General features: G+C 38.0%; 1 protein-coding gene across 2 annotated transcripts in view; it reads left to right on the forward strand.

The window, feature by feature from the left end:
* The window catches only part of NPEPPS (aminopeptidase puromycin sensitive), a 102,556-nt gene extending 88,855 nt beyond the window's left edge, over window positions 1-13,701 (forward strand). For both annotated transcript variants that reach the window (XM_026669808.2, XM_026669809.2), the window contains 6 exons: window positions 3,446-3,588; window positions 3,690-3,746; window positions 4,593-4,700; window positions 7,758-7,913; window positions 8,004-8,051; window positions 10,850-13,701. In XM_026669808.2, coding sequence (XP_026525593.1) covers window positions 3,446-3,588; window positions 3,690-3,746; window positions 4,593-4,700; window positions 7,758-7,913; window positions 8,004-8,051; window positions 10,850-11,002 — 665 coding nt within the window. In that variant the 3' untranslated portion in view covers window positions 11,003-13,701. The remainder of the gene's footprint in view (window positions 1-3,445; window positions 3,589-3,689; window positions 3,747-4,592; window positions 4,701-7,757; window positions 7,914-8,003; window positions 8,052-10,849) is intronic.
* Window positions 13,702-23,880: the final 10,179 nt, after the last annotated feature.

Consider the following 23,880-nt stretch of genomic DNA (forward strand, 5'->3'; position numbering starts at 1 on the left):
TCTTGCCCTTTTTGTTGTCAGAGACTGAGACTTCCAAAAAATTAGGAATAAGGGACCAACTTGGATAGTTTCCCCTGGTTTCTAAGGCTTGTTATGGATTTTTCTGCAGTTTTAGATGGATGAACTGCTGAGAGTCTGGTTTCTGCTTGGAATAAGTCAGAAGATCCAGAGTCAATAGAATTAATCAGAAGTAAGATTCCATTAGTAATCTTACCCTACAATATGACATTCACCTTATTTCTTTCACCTTCATTTCATCTATTCCATCTATGTATGATGTACAGATAGATTGGATATATTAAAAATATTTAGAGTATGGTCCATTTCTCAGCAGCATTGGTGCCATCAATTATGATGTATAGTTGGATTAATTATATAAATTGGGCTTAAGAGGTAGAATGCCAAAACAATAGTAAAAGAAGTGGTAATGCTTTTTCACTTCTGTCTGAAGTTGCTTGATCTGTTCAGGGGATGCCAGTGAAGACAAAAATGTTGCAGAACTAAGTCAGAAGATTCTTATGGTGAGAAGACGGCAGCAAGCTTTATTCAAAGTTTTAAAACAGCAGAGGCAAAACCACAAATTTGAAGGAGTAGCCTTAGAAGTAATCAGGAGGGAAGTTCTTGGCAGTGCTTACAAAATTTATTTCTCCTTCAATTGGATGAGGGTTCATTCAAGAGAATGATGATATTGCTGGAGATAGTCATCTGGGGCCGTGAGTTGAAATGTTATTAGCATGTGTATGATATTCAGCTATATTTCTGAGTTCCATTTGTGTACTCTAGAGAATCTGTACAGAATTCTAAAACTGAGTAAATATGAACAGATTGAACTTTAATCCAGGAAACAGTGAGGTACTGTCACTTGCAAACTAACTCCTGTGGCTAGGTATTCACAAGTAGCCTTTTTTTTTTTCACCAAGAGTTTTTATTTTCCCCTCACTGTATTTTACAGTACTGGGATAAACCGAATTTATTGCAGGAGCCAGGAATATGCTCTACCAGATTAAGCTGATATGCAGTCTATAGTTACATCTGGAGAAAGTTAATTTTGCTTTAGGTTTTCTAAATGATATATAGTCTAATATATTTTATGCCAAGCTTTCTTTAAAGATAATACAGAAATTTCAGCTGATTCAGAATGAAGTGATCTGAGTGATGGGGTATGATAAGTAGATGGACCTAGAAATTCATGTTTGTTATCTAATAGTAGTTTACCATACATATCCATAATCTAAGATGAAACTTCATTTTTAAAATCCTGTACTGTTTATGACTAAATTTGCCTTAAATCTTGACCCTATTTTAACATCAGGAATAGAGGATTGTCTTTTATTCACCCATATTAAAAGGAACCTTTTTCATAATAGTTTCATACCATTGGAACAGTTTGCTATCACAAAACCATTTGATTAGGCATTTATAAAGGCCTAACACCCATGTTCTATCTTGGAGATTTTTGATGTTGTTTCATTTTATTGCATTATTATGTTTAGCTGTAGTTGACTTAAATTTTAAACTAGATATATTTACTTGAAGTTGTTTATTTTTATTGTTGCAGTTTTATTATTGAATGGAATTTTTAAAGTTTTTGTCATTAAAAGTGGGATTTTCATGTTTAAATAAATAAAATATGTCTTCAAAACATTTACATACATGTCTGTCCATTGATTATTCACTGTTCAAAAACAGTATTGGACTGAGCTCAAATCCCTGATGAACTACTGCCTAGGTAGTTTCAGTCATTCATTTCTCATTCATTTTTAGCTAGCATAAAGGTGTTTTGTTTTTACAATAGGAATTAAAGTAACATTACAAAAATGGGAAAATAGTAGCTCTCAAAAGTCAATCTGGTCCATATAAGATGGCAACTCTCTAGAACAGAGGTCTCCAAACTTGGCAACTTTAAGACTTGTGGACTTTGACTCCCAGAGTCAATGCTGGCTCAATACTCTCTGCTGGCTGGAGAATTCTGGGAGTTGAAGTCCACAAGGGTTAAAGTTGCCAAGTTTGGGGACCCCTGCTCTAGAATAACAACCGCACAGAGCTGTGTATTTTCTCTCCTGGTCTCATTTAAAATGCTTTTAAAACTATGGCTTTTTCTCCAGGACTTGGGCTAGGTTAAATGACAAGCCTTCCACAAGATTATGTATATGAGGCTAGATGTATTTTCTCTTTCAAAAGTATGTAGTTCGGTGTCCTTTGTTATAAGGTGTCTGTACTGTACTGTACTGTACTGTACTGTACTGTACTGTTAGAATCTACCCAGATTTCTCCTGGAAATAGGTGCTACTATTGTGTGCCCCACATGCATGCACTCTCATTCTATATTGATCATATTTTTAGGATTTTATATTATTCTGGACTTAATTATGATCAGGGAACCAATCTCACAATTCATTCACTTAGCAATTATTCCCGATTCCTCTGTTGCCTCTACATTTTGGATTTTTCTTTCAATTTAAAAAAATGCAGTGAGGATGTACAAAGGTCTGATAAGGATTAGAACTATCTTGCAAAGAAACAGAGGACAACTGGGTCTACAGCTGGGTCCTTTGTGATCCTGATTAACCTTTGAATATACCCATTGGAATGCTCTCTCCCTCTCCCCCCAAAGACCAATGAAGGAGCAGCAGAAATTATGTTTCTTTAGTGAGTCTACATTATTGCAGTACTAAGAACCCTTCTTTAATCCCAGTAAAGAGTGCTGACTATTAAAAACCAGCAAATTCTAGGCATATTGGATCAGCCAAAATCAAACAGGATTGTGTCTGTGGAGATTCTCAATCATTCAGGTCATGGTTGTCCTAAAGGTACTTTTTCAAGATGCAACCAGACTTTATTTTTCCTTGAAGACATTTCACTTCTCATCCAGAACTGAAGCACCTTCTTTAGATGAACAGAATTATGTGGATTGAAGTCTATATATGATTTGCTGCATAAAAATCACAATATGGCTTAGCATATCATGGGAACCTGATCAGCGTATCAGACAAGCATTTACAGTGCAGTATACTGTAGATTGCAGTTCAATTGACAGTACCTCTCTCAAGCATGTTGGTTCTGTTACATATCAGCATGCTTTTCTTTGACTATTCAATCCAGATAAATTCTTTATTGAAAACATCGGTGTTGCATTCATTTTCTCTCATTAATACTATTAATAATCACAGATTTCATATCAATGTCATGGAAAATATTTAATTTTTTTGCAGGTCTAGGACATAAACTTTGATACTGGCATTCATGATAGTTGCTGAAAGAACATTGTTTGAGAGTATAGGAAATGAAGGACTAAATATTTTATAGAACACTTCATAGATTTTATGCTTAACATTTGGGGAGTTCTTTTCAGTTCAGCTTCTGTGATCAGATCAGATTCATACTATATGAATATGATAAAGCTTTTTAAAATACAAGTTTCTTATTTCTTATTATTTTCCATTAGGTCATCTAGATGCACTTCTGAGAGGTTTAGTTTTGGGCAAGCTTGGAAAAGCTGGACACAAGGCAACATTGGAAGAAGCTCGGCGACGGTTCAAAGATCACGTGGAAGGGAAGCACATCCTGTCTGCTGATCTAAGAAGTTCGGTAAGTTGCTTTCAAATATTTTGTTTTGCAATAGTTATCTGACTGATAGGAATATGCTGACAGGAAGTAACTTTCTTTATATTAAAATTATTTTTTTCCAGGTATATGTAACTGTTTTGAAACATGGTGACAGTATAACTTTAGATACTATGCTAAAGGTAAGTATGCTTTGTATTTCTGGGCATGTAAAAATTTATGAAGAATATACTGTGTCAAGAGTGCAAGATGCTCATAGATTCCTTGCAGTTTTAATTACTGTAACTTTGCTCTGTCCCATGAAAATAACAGTAGATAGCCTTAGAAATATTCAATTTTAAGTATTATATGAAATAATATTAGTTACAGTGGAAGCGATTTAAAATTATGTTCCCTCTCATTGCAATGGAATAATTTAAAATATTAGTTAATATTTTCCATACCTCTCTCTCTTTCTCTAGTATTTAGCCATGTTATTTATTCCTGAGAATGGGGGAGAAATTAGTTCTATATTGGTTAATGATAAACCTCCCCAAAAGCTACAGGGTGTAGCTTTTAACGTACAGTATAAAAAAAAATACACAAAATTGGCCATTGCAACAAAGCTCTGGCCTTTCAGATGTTTCCTGGACTTTTAGCTACATTTGGCCTAGTGAGAATTTTAGTTCAACAATATCTGAAACATGGCATGATCTCCATTTTTGATCCAGTTTTTTCTCTCAGTAATTTAAATTTGATATTTTTGAAACAGTGTTGCCATTGGAAATTATAGGTTACATAAATGATTCAATCCATCAAGAAACTGCTATGGACTGACTGCTGTGGCTGTTGTTCTAGCATTTCCATTTTCAAAATATTTTCTTTTAAATATGTCAAATTTTGATGACACCTCTCCCCCCGTCCCCCTATGCAAGAAGCTGAGAGGTTTCCAATTTAGCTTCTCTGGTCCTAGTTTAGAGTAGAATATGACTAGGAGGAAAAAGTCTAATCTCACTTGCTATTTGCTATTGTTATTTTGTTTTTTGCAGCTCCACAAGCAAGCTGATATGCAGGAAGAGAAAAACAGAATAGAACGTGTACTTGGTGCAATATCTCAGCCAGAGCTAATACAGAAAGTTCTTACTTTTGCACTTTCAGTGAGTAAGATGCCACATACTAAGTTTATATCCTGTGCATTGGAAGCAACAGAAGAATGGAATTGGGAATTTAGTACCATTTTCAGCATCTTGGGGATACTGGTTTTCTTCTTTTTTCCCTTAAATATATATTTGTTAGAGCTAACATATACGCAAACCTTGATATCCAATAAACTGGAGATACATTGAACAGCTATTGGTGTTGCAGTTGCCCTTTGCAGTTCATTGGTCCTTTTAGCAACCTAGCAGGACCAAAATAAATTATGCAGAGTAAGCGTGATATATGAGGTGGATGAGACAAAATAACAGAAAAAGAGCTGCAAAAATGAAATAACTGTTCTGTTTTTTCATCTTTCACATTAATTACATTTTTGTATCTTCATCTAAAGTTGCTCCAAAAGTAGGCTTGGTCAGCTAGAGCATCTGACACCATTCTCCTATCTTAAGCAGAACTACTGAGCAATGGCTTCTATAGCATTGGAGCAGAGGAAACAGGCCAGCATTGAAACCTCTAGGGTGTGGCTGAATCTTTTTTTGGGCAGGGTGGTGGTGGTGGTGGTGGTGGTGGTTAAGCATTAGCTGCAACAACCCTTTGGCAGCCTGTTTTCTCTTTGAAAGGCCAATTTCAGCATTCTTCTGGCAGTCAAACCAGGACTAGGCAGCAGCAATCGGTGCCGCCACCACAGCCCTTCAATACTTAAAATTGTCATAGTGGCCAGGGTGGTTCAACAGTATTTAAGCTGTTGAGCCTAAAGTAAGTACATAAGTTGGATCTTCCTGTTCTCCATAGTTAAAATAGGATGGAATAATCAAGACCTGCCAAATTTGGTGATATGTCAAGTGACTATGGGATGATACCTGATAGAAAAGCAGAGATGTAAAATCAAACTTAACAAGACCCATGTTCAATGAGATAGTTTTGTTCATTATACTTACATAAACATGTGAATTCCAGGTGTTTTACACCTGACCTCTTAAAGTGAAGCTGCTTCAAAACTCAGTGATGTTCCATACTAAACCAAACTGTTTAGGAACCAAAACTGTTCCAGAGCAAGAAAGAAAAGAGGAAAACCACCTATCTTATTCCAAGAGCTCATGCAAATCTTATCTTTCGTCAGTGTCAACCTACTTTTTATCCTCTTCATAAACATGCAAGAAGGAAAAAGAAAGAAAAGTTGTCTGTAGATGAGATGGCTGCTATATGAAAGAGAAAGAGGAAGGAAGGAAGGAAGGAAGGAAGGAAGGAAGGAAGGAAGGAAGGAAGGAAGGAAGAAAGGAAGGAAGGAAGGAAGGAAGGAAGGACTGACTACCTATGGGAATAAAAAAAATAAAGATGTGGAAGGAAGGGGTCCTGGCTAGACAACATCAGAAAAAAAGAGAAGGGCAAAAAGAGCATCCTGTGCTTGGAATCCTTGATTTCCTTGATCCTGTGAGGAAACAAAGGAGACAGATCATAAGAGTGTCAAGAAAGGTAGCCCAGCCTTTGCGTTGGGGATGATCTCAGCAAATCTGGCATTCCTTGAGCTGATCAAGAATTATGTGATTACAAACATTAGGCTGATGAAATGAGGAGCCCATTTCCAAAACAGTTCAGGAATTGTGGTCTAATCATTAATGGTTAAAGACTCCCAGGTGTCACTTCACTACAGCTGAGACCTATGTACCCAGCTCTGGTGGCAGATTTTTACTTAGAGAGTGAGTGTTCAGGGTGGAAACAGATCAAGGGCCTTCAGAAAGAGGCCATGTAAGTAATGACTTGGGCAGAGAAACACATACCCTCAAAATCAGAATACATAAAGGAATTACTTTGTGAGATTTCAAAAAGATAATAAACCTTGTTAGACAATGGACTACAGACAAGTGAGATGCTTCTTTTGTCGACATTTCAAGTCAACAGAGCAGAGGGGGTCGATGTTCTGATAGTACCATGGCTAGATGATTACTCTATAATTTCCACCAACTCTAGTACTATCCAGAGTGGTGTGCAAGGAAAGATGATCAAGGCATCAATGCTTTTAATTGTTTCATCCTGACCTGGAAGATTATGGCTCTTTACTCTATTAAAAATAGAGTAAGCTAATTCTACACCTAGATTCCTGCTGGTTACATCTTTGCTCTTAGAAATTAAATGGGAACATTTCTTGAATTTCAGGCTTTCATCATGACAGTAGAAACCATGTAGGTTTCTAGATGCCTAGCCACCACCACTGTCTATCAACTGATTTGAAGAGTGGTATAAAAGACAGACATTCGTGGCACCATCAGATGTCCCTGAAATATTGGAATTTCTTTAAGCAAATAGAGAACAGCAAAATCACTATACAGTGAAGCAACTACCTTGGGCTCTGACCCCTGACTAGGTGAGGGGCATGCCTTTCTGGCCACTCTCGTATGTCTGCCTTCCTCAGAGGCACATGTCTTTGTACTCCTGGTCATCCTCTATTTCTCTTTATGGAATTTGCCATTGGTTTTTGGGACTCTTGGAAGAGATATTCTTTCTGTAAGAAGAGACCTCTTTGCATTCCAACAAGACAAGATAGTAATAAAGTCAAATACTTATTTTAGGCCCAAGTTCTAAATGTTACTAAGCACCAGAATTGATGGTCTCCCCATTTCTGCTAGACCATACCCATTCTGGAGAACAAACGTCGTACAAATTATATATGTGTGGTATGCTAAGAATATAACTCAAATCTTCTGGACTTTTCTGCTTGAAAGAGATAAAAATGAAGCTTTGATTTTGGATTTTGATGATTAAATAGGTTGTTGTTATAGAAATATCTATTACTTCCGTATATAAGTAAAAAGTTGATATTATAATTTTATCATGTAACTTACTGCACTGAACAAAGTTGAAAGACAGTGGTTTTGTGGGTTTCCCTTTTTCCTCACTCTATTCCCTTTTCCTTTCCCTTTTTTCTCATTGTCTTAATTTTCAGTTGTATTTTATATGCCAGAGAGAGAGAACAGGGGAGGGAGGGAAAAAGCGAGAGGGAGGGAGAGAAGATTATTTATTTTATAGGTTCAAATCAGCTACATTTCTTATTTCATTCACAGGAAGAGGTACGTCCCCAAGACACAGTATCTGTCATTGGTGGAGTTGCAGGAGGCAGCAAGCAGGGCAGAAAAGCTGCCTGGAAGTTCGTCAGAGACAATTGGGAGGAACTATACAATCGCTACCAGGGGGGGTTCTTAATATCCAGGCTAATAAAGGTATGCACAAAAAGTCTTGGCTATGGCAATAAAGCTTTTCTTTTTTTTAATTCATGCCAAATCTATTATACTCTATGCTTCTTTTTTTAGCTGTCAGTGGATGGATTTGCAATTGACAAAATGGCTTCAGAGGTTAAGGTAAGCCTATTCAATCAATATCTTTCTTGCTGCCCTTCTGGTTTACATGCCAGTGATTGGGATGATTATTTTTCTCTATTGTACCATCCTCCCTAAAAGAGGAAATTGGGGTAAGGGAATTCTATCCTTTGACTCCCTAGCATTATGTTCTCTGACTTAGCATTTACAGATTTAGATATTTAAACTATAATTTCTATTATCCCTGACCAGGCTATCCAGGATGTATGGGAGTTGCAGTCTAAATATCAGGTGGTTACCAGATTATTTAATCAGCTAGAACATTGGAATTTCCCATAAAATTTGGATTCATAAACCATTGACTAATTACTGGCTTATGTAGATTATATGCTACTATAATCATTGTGGGGTTTAGGAAAAGGAACATATAGAAACTTAGTTTGATTTAAAATCAGAAAAAAGATGGAGAGTGACTTGGTAAATTTCATCTTTGGAAAATCATTGAGAGTCAAACAGCATATAAGTTTAAATTATTATTAGTATTACATTCATACTAATGAACTTTATATACTGCAGTGATATATAAGTTTCAAGGAATATTTTTTATGATAGTATTCATTGATTTTGCTAAATAACTGACTTTCTGATAATAAATAAAAATGATCTGTTCCGGCCCTATCTAAAATCATGAGGTTACAGAATTACAGCTATTAGCATTCCTGCACTGTGGGCAGTGATTAAGTTATTTAGCAATATTTGGAGAACAAACAGTGTATCCAAGGTACACTGCTTCAAAAGGTAGCTGAATTATTCTTTCAAATCCTATATGGGGAAGTGGAAATGGAGTTTAAGGGTGTGTGTTTTTTAAATAAAAGAATAAAAGATAGCTTTCCTGGAATTCAATTCAACCGCATTTTACTTGAACCAACTTAACTTCATTTGCATAATGATGTCATTGTAAAAATTACCCGATAAATTAATTTAAATGAATTATGTCATGCATATGGTATAAAATGACATAAGTGACATAATATTCTTCATTTATGCTTTCTCATAAGTACATTTTAATTTCCAGTGGTAAGTCACCCAGAGTAGTTTGGAAGTTGGGTAATCAAATCATTTAAGTAAATGATTTCTGTGATGACATCATCACACAAATGACTTAAATCTCCATAGTTCCTTATTTCTCAGTCAGTGGACATTCCTCACTAATGGACATTTTGTCCTTCCAATTACTCTGTTAAAACACAGTTTTTGTGGAACTGAAAAATAAGAATGCAGTGTAATACAAAATATGTTAGTGATTCAGGAAAGAAATGCTTTGTTCCCCCTCTAGACTGTGCTGTTCTGGTCATGGTTCCATTTTTTTCAGAAATATATTCTCCAAACTTGTTTGAGATATCTGCTTCCAGTTCAGGAAATTCTTTTCAAAATCACCAAAATGCCTAGGATAGCATAATCTAGGGGGATTGAAAGTTTGAGAGTTGGCGGAAGAAACACCAGGATGGTCACATTGTGTTCATCATTTATATATATGTAAACAATAAAAATATATAACAAAAAAAAAGTTTGGGAGTAATCTAGAAATGTCTTGTGGACATTTTTAAGAACACTTTGTTCCCAAGTTGCTACATCTTGCATATTTGATCTTTTCAACAATATTGATAGACATAGATAAAGGGGATAAAATATTATAAATATAATTCATTATTTACATTTTGCAGTCCATTTAAAAAAACTGTTAAATAATTTCAAATCAGTCATTACACTGGGTTGATTTCAAACAACTGTCAAATTACCCAGACCAGCCATCCTAGCAAGTTCAGCATGAGAGTAAAATGCAAGATGCCTCAAAAGGTCTAAAATATTCAGAATTTCATCATATGAGTGACAAGTAGCACTCATTACTTTTAATGTTGAAGTGAGTCAACATGATGTCAATGAGCATATCATTACAAATAAGCTGTCTTTATCTACATGAGAGATGTGCCAGGAGGAAACCTTTGTTGTCCAGAAAAAAAAATCAGGGCAAATCTGAAGTTTTCTGCTTAATACCTAGATAGATCAATTTGTTGTGGGCAGATGAGACAAAGATAGAGTTATTTGGTCCCACTGCCAGAAGATGTGTTTGGAAAAAATTAAAGGCAGTTTTTCATCTGAAGAACCTGACAACCATTGTTAATTCATGCTGATTAAAAAGGTATTTTAGGGGATGCTTTGCTGCATCAAAGCTAGTTCATCAACAAAGAATCCACTATGAATTGTTCAGTGTACTAGAAGGACTTGAGGTGAATGTGAGATTCTCTTTCAGAGGACTGAAGAGCAAGTAAAAGTGGACTTTGTAATATTATTATTTTAAACATTCCAGTAAATCCCCTAAGAAATGGCTGAAAAATGAATGGAAAAAAATCCATCCCATCAAAGTCAGAGACTGGTAGACAATTATAAGAATGTTGATGTTGTTCCTTCCAAAGGGGGCGATACCAGATATTAGAGCCAAAATATCTATTTAATTTTTCCTCAAAAGGAAATAGTGTAACTATTCATTTTTATGGAATAAATAATTGCAGAATCAGTTTTTCATAGTTCTTCAGTTACATTACTTTTATATTGTTTGAATGAAGATAAAATATATTAAAACACTTTGCATGGAGTGTACTTTTTTCACATGATTGCAAGTATATCATTATAAAAAATATTCTTGTCTTAATAAAATGCCACACATAGCAACCTCTGTCTTTGTATTTAGAATCTGCTCATCCAAATTATTGTATACTGATTCACCCATGTGAAATTATCAGATGTGATACTCCCAGAAAATGTTATTTCATTTCATGTAGGTTTTTTTTGAGAGTCATCCAGCTCCATCAGCTGAGCGTACCATACAGCAGTGCTGTGAAAACATCCTGTTGAATGCTGCATGGCTGAAGCGTGATGCTGAAAATGTTCATCAGTACCTCCTGCAACGCAAAGCCTCACCAACTGCTGTGTGAACCCACTCTCATCCACCTCGGACATCCCAGCTGCTGTGGTCCAACTGCCTCAGCAAGAGGAGGAAAAGCTGCTATTCAACAATTGAATAATGCGCCAAGGAAATTGGAGTTTTTTCTCACACCAATGGGAACTGGACATTGAATGTAGTTTAACAGTTCCTGCTCAACTCCAGAACTAAATTCTAATAAAAAGATTTTATCAAAATTTTAGCAACAAAAATACAAACAACCACCCTGTAAATATTATAGTAATAAAATAGAGCATAACAAAACTGTGAAATGTCCTTAAAGGCTTGTCAGTGGTCAAAATATTTAATACCCTCTCCCCTTTTACTTTCTGATGATTTTTTTAACAATTCCTTTCCCTTTTTTTCTAAAAACAAAAAGAAAAGAAAAAAAGAAACCAGAGGTTTCTTGGCAAGTTGAATGTTATAGCAAGTCGAGGGCAGGAATGGGTTTCGCCTCTGAGCGCACCTGAAAACACACTGAAAGGCAGCAAAAGCACTTACAAGTTGTGTGGAATGGGCCAATTATGAAAGACAGCTTGGTATAATAAGTGCAGTTCTTAGCTGAAGATTCTAGGAAACGACACGTGATCTTGGTTCAAATTTTGAAAGCTTGTAAGGCTCCCTTGTTTCATTTTTTGAGAAGGGGAAAATAAAATATTCTGTGTCTGTCTTTTCTCCTTCCTCCTTTTTTGTTTCATTTGCTAATATTCTCAAAAATTGCAAGCTTGTATAGAAATATGTTTCTCAGCCACATTAAAATGAAATTATCCCCCCATTCCCTTCTGTCTTTCTTTATACTTTACTCCTGCATGCAGATAAGATTTAGTATTGTAATTGGATCTTTCTGGGCCACTGTAAAGTCTCTCTTCATAAAAGCATAACCCGGTAGTTTGAAAAAGGTGTTTTGTTTCAAAAACAAAACATTGCCCTAACACCTTGTGATTGCAGCTTTCCATTCCACTTTATTTGGTAATGTTTGGTAATTTGATTCAGAGCCTTAAACTTAACACTAGTTGGCATGATGATAAAAATCTAAGGTTTCTGCCATCAGTTGTTTAAGAGAGTAGCATGTTCCTGCTTACCAATTTCATATCCCAACATCACTCCTCCCTCAAATCTTTACAGCTCCCTTTTTTAAAATACCTTTTTTTAAATTCATACTTGGTGTGGCTTTAATTGTTAATTGGAGAAGTTCATCAGACACTAGATGTCAAATTGCTTCCCTGGAAACACATTTTTGTGCTATTGTTTTAAATGAAAAACAAAAGAAAAAAATTAAAGCAAGTTGGCGTTAATAAAAAGGAAAGTCAATGTGAAATTAAAGAGTCTTGGTTTTGGTGTGTGTATATTGGCAAAATAAGATTTTTACATGCCTTGTATGCATGACCACGGCTGTGAGACAGTTAAAATGGATTGTGGTACATGAGTTTCCCTTTTTATTTTTAATTTCAACTGCATTTTGATATGTTTTACTTCAAATTTGAAATAGACCTGGGCTTAGTTCAAGACAGTATATTCAGCATTAACACATTTGACTGGGCCATTTCCTACACAGGCCCACTACAATTGTAGTGCTTTTGTACAGCTTACATCCATTACTGTAAAAATCCAAAATTTACTATCCCCTGCCCTTTTTTTTTTATTATGTGGGGCGGGGGAGTGATCCTTGTGAATTTATTTTATGCAATTCATGTTCAATACAGGGGAGCTCATATATGAGAGATGTTTAGGTTGAATTCAGATCTAAACTTTAATTATATCTAGATCTTACTGAAATAAATGGTACCTTAGTTAAACTGGCTGTCTTGTGCCATTGATTTTGGTGGGACTTGGAAGTCAACTAAGCATGACAATAGCCCTTTAACACCGCCCCCTTTTTTTTTTTTTTTATTTAATGTAACTAATACAGAAATGTGGCTGAAAAATTTAGACCAGCTATCTTTCAGGTCAGTTTTCTTTATCTATTCTGGCTCACCACCACAGTAATTGCTGAAAGTTTTTCAGTCGTTCCACAGGAAATGAATCTCAGTTTCTGCTGCTGTTCAGTGGTATATACAATTATACTGTAACACTTTATGAAACTAGTAGTATGAAATCCCTAACCTTTTTAGGATAGAACATGTACACATTTTAGTTTAATATGATCTCTACAAATTGATGTTTTAATTTTTGCTGTATTGAAGATGATATCCTTAATATCTCTTGTTCAACACACCATAATCAAGCAACGCATGATTAAGAAAGTTGCTGTTTAGCTACTTAGGTTTGCCAAGGCTTAAGGAATTGAGAAGATTATGTTTATGTTGAAGTATAGGGATTTCTTCAGATGTAATATCTATGGTTTCTCAGTGATATGACATTGTTAATTCAAAATATGGCAACATCCTGGTGTGGCTATGGCAGAAAACTCGTAAAATTTTTCCTCTCCTATTCAGCTGCTACTTTTCACATAGTTCTGAAACATGTACATTCTAAGTTAACTACTCTCTTAATGTTCTGCTCTAAACTGTTTGTACCAAGTATAACATGGTAAAAATAGGCCATGCACTGTTTGTGGCTTGGATCCTAAGAACTAAACAAGTGAAATTAAATGGTGTATAAATTTCATGTAAAATAAATTAACAGGCCTAGAAAAATAAGGGTGGGGGAGGAAACTTCAACCCTGATAAATTAAAATGTGACAGAAATATAGGCTATATTTGCTGATGTCTTTATTTAAGTGTCTCCTCCCTTCAAAAAAATCCAGATATACATTTTTAGTCACCAGACATTTGCCTGCCCTTGATAATTAGCTGAGCCTTGGGGGGGTTGATCATGAGACTTAGCTACAAACATTTGTTCCCATGTGTTTATTGTTTAGTTTTCCTAGTTCTGTCTAATAGATAAATTCTTAGATATATAAGCCCTAAAATACTGCTATGGTACTTTCAGTGGAATTCAAAAACGTTTACTACCAGTTCTGTGGCCGTGGCTTGGTGGGCCTAGCAGGGGAAGGATACTGCAAAATCTCATTCCCTCCCCACCCCACTAACCTGCTTTCCAGCTCCGTTCTCCTGTGCAGGGCAAGAAATCCCAGCCGATCAGCTGGGACTCGGGAGGCAGAGAATAGATGGGGATGGGGCCAGTCAGAACTCAATGGGGCCAGTTCTCTGAACTCAGAATTTCTGCTACTGGTTCTCCAGAACTGATCAGAACCTGCTGAATACCACCTCTGTTCCCACTTTAGTCTATGATTTCCAGTAATTTATTGCTTTCAAGTCTTCATAAGTCATATGGATGTCTTCTCTGCTTCTCTTCCTGGGTTTTCTTTCTTCCCTGCTAATCTCTTCTAGAATGCCAAATGGATGATTATATGGTAGTTTTTCTTTTGCAAACTATGCTAGACATATTTTTTTCAAAATATGTAAGTCAACAACCCTGCTCAGTAAAGAACTATTTTAGAAAATAGCTAAAATGTGATATGGACATAAAGCATAATGTTTGCCTAGGCTTTGTAGTTTTTTTTGGGCTGCTATATTTCTAATTTCAGAAAGAATGCAGAATTCTGAAATATATCTTGTGCACAGATATTTTCTCTGTCATTCAAATTTCTATTTTATTTTACACAGAATGTTACATCATTTCCCTATAAATTTACTCTTTCATCCTTGTCCAGCTTTATACTGACGGTGCAGAACTCCTGTTGTCTAGAAATGAGATTGAATATAACATGCAGACAAGTACTCTTTATTTATGAAAGGAAGATATGGTTTTCAAGGGTTTGCTTTAGACTAGGGGTCTCCAAGCTTGGCTTGGAAATTCTGGGAGTTGAAGTCCACCAGTCTTAAAATGGCCAAGGTCGGAGACCCCTGCTTGAGACCACCTGCTCCAATCTTCGCAAGAGGACAGTCTGGCTTCCTTGAGAATTCATGAGCATAAATTGTATCATTTGGCAGAAGGCAATGTAGTTGGAGCCCAAACTGTAATCCTTATATACTTAAATTTTATTACTCACACTAATCCAATGCATCACTCAAAAGAATAAACTAGGAGCATGCTATACTAATTTTCCTAATATCTGCAGCTGAGAAAAAAGCCAGGATACATCGGTACATGATTGTTTTACAGGGCAGCATATGGATCACGCTGGTCAAAATCACAGAATTGTACCTTAGATTTTACTAAAAGTAACTGTACTTTGAACAAAACTAGCAAACACATCATCTGTGATCTGGAAGTAATGAAAAATTCAGCCAGCGTAACTTTCAGTGGATATCAACTTTTTCAGAACAGTGTTATAAATCTCAGCCTACTCTTGACAAGTGTTTTTCCCCCTCCTAATGTTTTCCCACAAACACAGGGACTTTTTTTTTCAGATCAACCAAGTGTTGACTCATTGGTTGTGACAAGAATTGACTGACTGGCTTGTTATCTGAGCCTGATATTATGGGCTAAGAGAATGACTTGTCAAAGTCATCAGCTAGCTTTCATATTTAAGATGGAACAAGAACTCACAGTCTCTTAGTTTCTAGCCTTAAGCTCTAGTGTCTTAATCACTAGATCAAACTGGGTCTTCATTTTGAGTATGACAAGTGAATTATTAAAAAACATGTTCAAAACAAATCTGGATGAGATCTATAGAAAATAAAAGCAAATTAATTTGGGAATAGGTGTGTATATGGGTGATTACATATATGATTTGAGAAACAAATATTTTAGGTACATGAGTAGTACTCAAGATTGTAATGGAGCCTGGCCATTGCAGTTACATGTTGCAAGTACCATGCAAAATAACTTTAATCTCACTTCCTGTTCTCCCTGATGCAGACATTAAACAAATTCAAGAGTCATTCAACAATAGGGTTCCTCGGGATGGGGGAGGCCTATGCAAGCCCAGCCATCTGCCCCAGATCTCCCAAGATTAGCCTCACCCTTCTCTTGTCTCTCAGGTTGCCCATAATTCTTCAGCTTCTTTCATACCCAATGGGTAAGGGGAGATCAGGCTAGTCAGAGTTTGCAACCATTGGTGAGCAATGACAGATCAGACTGGCTGGGGTTTGTAGTCTAGCCTTATGGCAAGGAAGGTGTAATTCCTTTTTAGGAAAGCTCCATAAATTCCAGAAGCAAATGGAATCTTTTTTTAAAAAATGACTCATTAAAAAAAACCTACAATATTACAAGAATACAACCTGTTGAAAAAGGTTTACAACAAGGCTGACTGTAAGAAAGTTGATTATGTGTCGTGTGTGCCTCTTTCAGAACCTGAAAAACAGAAAGGTAAGTTGGAGATTTCTGGGCAAGGGAGTCCTTCCAGTCCTTAGGTGAGGAGACAGATAGTGGGTTGCAACTCCAACCAGCTTGATCCGCCTTTGCTCACTGGAGGTTGAAAACTCTGGCCAGCCTGATCTCCCTTGCTCGCTGAGTGGGAAGAAAGCTAGAGGCTTGCAAATTCCAGCTGATTTAAACCCACTACAGCCAGTCTGATATCCCTTGAGTGAATGAGTGACTGCAGGAGCCCACCTGGGTGGGTGGATGAGTGAGTGCTGCAATAGGGGAGAATCACTGTTGCAGCCACTATAACTTTGAAACCAGGTCATAAGGATTTCTTGTGTTCAGTATTCCAACTCATTTGTCATCATCCAGATGATTAGAAAAATGTGTGGTAATATAACTCTGAAATTCTGATCAATGTTGAATACATCTAATAATACATTTATTTATTAAATTTATATTGCCACTTATTCACCCATGGTGACTCAAGGTGGCTTACAGAATATAAAATCAAATAAATTAATAAAGTACAATATAACAAAATCACGCCTCACTCCAATCCTCTGCCTCAACAACAGATCACATGGGCTCCATCCCGCTCTGGGTTCCTCTGGCCCGCTGGCAGAACAGGTCTTCAGTGCCTTCTGGAACAGTATTAGCAATAAATAGCAATAGCACTTAGACTTATATATTGCTTTATAGTGCTTTACAGCTCTCTCTGAGCGGTTTACAGAGTCAGCCTATTGCCCCCAACAATCCGGGTCCTCATTTTACCCACCTCAGAAGGATGGAAGGCTGAGTCAACCTTGAGCCTGGTGGGATTCGATCTGCCAAATTGCAGGCAGTTGGCTGTTAGCAGAAGTAGTTTGCAGTACTGCACTCTAACCACTGTGCCACCAAGGTTCATTAGAGTGGTGGCCATTTTAATCTCTGAGGGAATGATGTTCCAGAGAGGGAGCCATCATGGAGAAGGTGCTTCTTCTGAGTCCCACCAGGTGTATCTCCCTCGGGGATGGGACCCGCAACATTCCCTGCCTCCCTGCTCTGATGGGTTGAGTAGACGTGACCAGTAAGAGACGGTCCCTCAGATAACCTAGTCTCAAGTCATGAAGGGCTTTAAAGGTGACAGCCAGTACCTTGAATTGCACCCGGAAGCAAATTAGCAACCAATGCAGTTCCCGCAGCAGAGATGATACATATGCATATCGGGGTCTGCACAAAACCATGCTGGCTGGTGCATTTTGCACCAACTGGAGCTTCCAGATGCTCTTCAAGGGCATCCCCATGTAGAGCGCATTGCAATAGTCAAGACGGGAAGTAACTAGGGCATGAGTGACTGTGAGTAGGGACCATTGGTCCAGGAAAGGGCGTAACTGGTGGACAACCCACAGTTGTGCAAATGCCCTCCTGGCCATGCCTGCCACCTGCTCTTTGAGCAGAGGTCATGAGTCCAGAAAAACCCCAGAGTATGCACAGGGTCTGTATGGTCCCCATCAAAGACCGATGGTGGCACTATAAATGAAAGATTCTTCAAAATTTATAGCTGTTAATCAACTCAAGTAAGTAGAGTTTTACATAATCTAAAAAAAGGATTCTATGCTTTGCAATACAAACTTAATTTATAGATAGAGACAGGAATTGGATCAATTTTTTATGTTTTATGTAACTCAGAACCAGAAAAGGTCCAATACTTTTCCCTATCTGCAAAAGCATAACAAGATACTGCTTTCTTCCAGTTCATATTCTCGTACCTCAGTAAAATAACTAACATAAAATGAGTATTTGTTGCTCAATGAATGAAGACTGAAGGAAGGGCCAAAAAGAAAAGAAAAAAATTGGTTCTCTCCTACCTCTTAAGGACTCTTAATATGATTATCCCAGCCCATTCTTATGACAATGTGACTATTTGAATAATAACTGGGCATACTTATGAGAACAAACCCATACAATGGGATATATGTGAGTGTACAACATTAAGTACCAAACATAATATTGTTGGAAGAAAAATCCTTCTGGGTTCAGTTCCAAGTGGGAATGGCCACCCATTAACAAAGGTGGGGATGAGTTTCTGCTTCTGAGTTTCTACTCTTTTTAGAGGAAATATTCTGCTTTTTTTAATATTTCCTATGATACTTCAATTTTCTAGGAGAGGGGTGGGTGCTAACTTCCTACAACCCCTCCTTTTTTTTTTTCCCAAAACACATGAGTTTTGACAAAAGATTAAAAGGTGATCAGATCAGGGAGACTTGATGGGTGCTTTTAATTTTTCTTATGCGAAGGGAAAGGCATTGAAAAAGAGGCAACAGAAAAGGATTCCTTCAGTGGCTCCCAAAAGATTTCAACCATGAAGGTTGAAAACTTCTGGAATTTTTTTTTAACAGTATCCAATTTTTCATGCCAATTAAAATTTCCGATGTTTTGATGTACTTTTTGTGAGCTTACAGTCAGGTTGTAAGCACAAGCCCCTACATTCTCCACAGCCTTTAAATTACAGGCTGCCCATTTCCAAGGTTATGGTTAGTACCTGCCTAGCTCTTAGCTTCCAGGGTTTGTGAGGCCAAATTGAGGTTAGCCAGTGTGCAGTCCAGGCTATTTAGTATTTTTAAAGTTACACACAATGAGCCCTGGGACTTCTACTCATGAGACCATCAGTGCAACATATTCTGCTTTACTGGGCAGAGTCATTTGTGAGTCACAGTCAGGACTTGGGGTTTGGAGATCTCTTTCCTGCTATCTCTTCAGGAATTGCCTGAGGGAGATGCCTCCTCCCCCATGGAATTAGCAGGGCAATATGACTGCTGGACCTTAGTGCCACAGAGCAGCAAAACAAAGACAAAAAAAAACACACATTAAAATGAAGCTAGGAACAGCTTTGTGTGGAGGTAGGTGAAGGGATAACTTGTGAATGGTGTGTCTCTGTGTATGGGCTTGGGTATGCAGCTAATTTTACAATATAAGCAATGCAAACACACTGGACAATTTTCCCTCCCACCAGACAGAAGTCCTAGGTGTTCAGAACTTGCTGGGCCAGCCACTCTCAAATACAATCCTTACATGAGTACATCAAACTGGTTACAATATAAATGATACAAGAAAGAAAATATTACAATGGATTTCATATTACAATAAATTTCCACCCTCCCCCCATAATCTTTCTAACTATCTTCTGGGGATTGAAAAGAGTCTTTTAGTCTTTTACTGGTCCATCTCAGAGTCCTTTCCTTCATGTCTCTGGTTGACATAGGCGGTATGGGTGGTCAGTCAGGCTTGGGAAGGTCTGCCCCACTCTGGTTTGCTGTAATTACTTTCAATGGAGGCTGGATCCAAATCCAATTCTTTGGCTCTAACGGATGGAATGTCTCTAGGGAGTAGCAACTATTTCCACATGTGGCAGGCCTGAAAGACAAAGAACAAGGGTCCCCTCCCCCCTTTGCTGGTAATTCTACCAGGAAGGGCACTGTAAAAAGGATTAGAGATGGGGGTGGGTGGGTGTAGATAGCTTGCAGGCATGGTTTGAGGATGAAGAAAAATAAATCAATATTGCAGTTACTAAACAGATAAATAAATTCCAACAAAATGGAGACACAACAGACGAGAAAGGAAAAACCAATTCACATGCTTCAGGAAAAGGATGAACAGGTAAAATCATTTAAACACATGGTAAATGCAGGGATGAAACTTTTCTTGTAAATGAACTTAAAACATTCACTAATAACCTTGGGTTTTTCTTAAAAGCACAGAGAGGAAAGAAAATTGAACTCTGTTCCTCATCCAATCTAGTTGGCCAGACCAGACTGGGCGAAGACATTTTCTTTTCCCTCAGTGTCTCTAACTCTTAACAATTTAAAATTAATATCTGAAGGGATCAGAGACACTTAACAGTTGCAACAGTTACCTCGAGGACACACAAAGACTTAGACATACACACATGCACACTCACTCACACACATACACACACACACAAAAGGACACAGAGAGAAAAACAAGACTCTGAGGTTTACACACACACTGATCATTCCTACAATAAAAACTCAGTTAAATTGGAGAAGGCATAAATCTTAAGGACCAAACCATGTGGTTGCATAGATGACAGAGAAAGAGACACAGAAAGAAAGAATTAAAAAAAAATCCCATGTGATCCTGTTTTATATATTGCTCTTTTCTTTCATTTTTTTTTTCAAGTACCTTTATTTACCACATTGGTCTTCCTGTATCCCTCAGCAAAGCCCATTCTCTGCATATACATTTTGCCTTTTTCTTGCTCATGCCGGCTAGGGTCGGCATCTGCCGCTCATCCCAAGCCTCCAACAGCTCTCCCAGGGGGGTTCCACCCAGCATCCTCAAACTACTGCTTCCCATGTTTCCCCTTCCAATGTGGGGTTTCACACTTTGGCTTAATCGGGTCAGTCAGCGATCCAGTTTTCAGACACAAAAAATTCAAGAGCAAGGAAAAAAAGGTGTCATGGGGGGACTTTGGTTTAGTTAGTCATTGCACCTCGTATAACAACATCAAACACTATCTTTAAAAAAACAAACAAAACTCTCTCTTTTCCACAAAGTATTCCACAAAATATGTGCACTCCCCTTTTAAAAAATGAGTCTCTCTCTCTCTCTCTCCCTCTCTCTGCGCCACGGTTTTTGGACTTGGGGTAAGCTGCCTGTGCAGACTTCTTTCCTCTCCCCAAAAATGACAGTCCGTGAGACTCTCTGCCCCCCGCAGATAAGTACTGGTACTCCACTTCTTTCCTTCAGGCCCACATTTAGTGGATTTGGAAGAGCTCAAATACGGGAAAACTTGCTGCTCTTATGCACACAAATACTGGCACTCCTAATTTAATATCCAAATTACACAATTATCTAAAATCCTGGGGTTTGTTTTTGAGATACACTGGACAAAAACAACAACAAAAAATTTTCTTCCCTCCCTTCAATCATAACCCACTCGGCTTTCCCTCTTATATACAGAAGGTCCCACACTCTGATGACCCCCCCTTGCTTTTCCTGTCCTGAAGATCATGGCTCTGTAGAGCTAGCAACAGGCAAAAGGGCAACTAGAGGCCAAAGAAATGAAATCCAGTTGCTGTCCAAGGGTGAAGACACTCACACATGCTCTTCCCCCTTCCCTAACAAAAGGTCCTGTGCTCTGGCAAAACCCCCATGCTCTCCAGACTTTTGGTCTTTCTGCGGTTAGGAAATGCACAGAGGAAGCAAGTTCCAATCGTGTTTGGGAGAAGGGCCCTCTCACACACATGCAAGCATAAAAATATTTCCTATGCTTTAAATTTAGAATTTAGAGGTACTCACCTTCCTTCCAAGCAGCCTTTGAGCTCAACACTCAAAATCCCTTTAAAACCTTTGTTCCAAATGTCCAAGGTCCAGGAAAACTCACCCACAGACTCAATGGGTCTATTTGCTGGCAAGGGAATCTTACCTGGGCCTGGTCCATTGGTTAGGTTAGCTTGGAGTCCCTTCGTGGTCGCCAATATTGTTGGAAGAAAAATCCTTCGGGGTTCAGTTCCAAACAGGGAAAAAGACACTGGAAACATGGAGGCTGTTTGGAAGGTTTAATGGTGGACAGGACTACATGGCCTGGAGCCTGGAGCTCCAGAGTGAAAAGGAAGGATGATCACATGCTTCAAGGTGAAGGAGGAGATCAAGAAAAAGGGCTGAGGTGCTGAGAGTGCCTGGGTTTTATACCCTCTATTGGGATTTGAATTGGAGCTTGTATTCTGATTGGTTGTCAGACCCCCATGGGTCCATGCAGGGGCAACTCTGTAGGCTGTCCTGAGTTCCAGGCTTGGTTGAGCCTTGCTGGATGATGCACTGAAAGGGCTTTTGGCAATTGCTATAGTTTTACTTGCAGATCTTTATTATGTAAAGTATTCTGGCCCAGGCCTTGATGGCCCACCCACTAACAAAGGTGGAGGTGAGTTTCTGCTTCTGAGGTGATTTTCTGCTTCAGAGTTTCTACTCTTTTTAGAGGAAATATTCTGCCTTTTTAATATTTCCTAGGATATTTCAATTTTCTAGGAGAGGGGTGGGTGCTAACTTCCTACAATGTAAAAATTACACAGCAGCTTCTCCCCAGCTTCTCCCTCCGTCTTACTGAGGCAGATATCCAATTCCCATATTTATGTATATATGTATATGGTATTCAGCTTTGTTCGGGTATTTTCCCATGTCATTGTAGTTGTGCTTTTAAAGTTGTAGCAACGTTTCGGCAGAATCTCATCTGCCATCATCAGGCTTCTGTATTGTGTTCATCTGTGAGTCAGACTTTTACAGTGGTTTCAGTTTAAAATTTGGGGCTAGCCTATTGCTGTGCCAGAATGGTTTTTTCTTCATCCTGATTGGTTGGGAGTCTTGGTCTGTGTTTATTGGTCTTGGGGTTTGCTGTGTTCTGCTTGATTGATGTTTCTAATATCTTCTGTGTGTTTTGTGGCTCTTTTTGTGTCTTGATTGGCTGGCAACATTGTGTTCCTGTATTGGAGGCCTTTAGTGCAGCTTGGCTCCGGGTAAATGGACGGCTATCATTTGTAAAAGTCTGACTCACAGACAAACACAATACAGAAGCCTGATGATGGCAGATGAGATTCTGCCGAAACGTTGCTACAACTTTAAAAGCACAACTACAATGACGTGGGAAAATACCCGAACAAAGCTGAATACCATACATGTAAGTACCTGTGAAAACTTAAGAAAACAAATATCAGACCTCTACGGGGAGGAAATAAACAGCCAGACCAAAACCTATGAGAAGCTGGAAGTTAAAAGAGCAGGAATACTATGTGACCTCAAATTCCTACGCAGCTGCAGAGACAACAATGCAACACCAACCTGCTTCAAATTAACATTTCAGCACAGCACAGCAGCTACTAAACGTATCCTGAAAAGAACTGAAATGGCTCTACTCAGGAATGAGCTCCACAGAAAGAGATTCCAATTGGATCAGTTAAACAAAGATTTGCTAGCACTACACCTGGAATTGAGCAGCAAAATCCACCCTCTACTTTGGGACAAGATAAAACAACTTACAACTTGGAGAGCTGAAACTGAAACCACTTACAAAAATGACAAACTCTTGAAGAAACTAAAGAAATTAGACCATGACAAGAAAGCCCCAACAACTCACAACAACACCTGAAACAATTAGTATATAACGTTTCCAACAGAGAACTCACCAAAACAGAAACAGATGTCCTAACCAAAGGATTCAATTATGCTATAGCACCCAAAAAATCCCCACAGAATCCATCATATGTGCAGTAGAATCCAGCCTAACTAAATTAAATACAGATGAAGCTGATAGAATAAGACACCAAGTTACCAACATCCTATGCACAAGCAAACCACCCAAAAGCAACTTGCAGAAAGAAGAACTCAAGGCGCTGCAAGCCCTGAAAAAAGATAGCAGCATAATCATACTTCCAGCAGACAAAGGGAATGCCACAGTAGTAATGGATAGAAAAGACTACGAAACAAAATTGACAGACCTACTCCAAGACTCCACATACAAACCCATAAACACGGACCCAACCACATATCTGGAAAAATTAACCAAGAAGAAAATTATAACCAGCCACATGAGCAAAGAGATCCAACAGACGATCATCCCAAGAG

The sequence above is a fragment of the Notechis scutatus genome, chromosome Z (assembly GCF_049901735.1).
Source record: "Notechis scutatus isolate UNSWTSFEM ecotype Mainland chromosome Z, rNotScu1.2, whole genome shotgun sequence".
Taxonomy (NCBI): Eukaryota; Metazoa; Chordata; class Lepidosauria; order Squamata; family Elapidae; genus Notechis; species Notechis scutatus.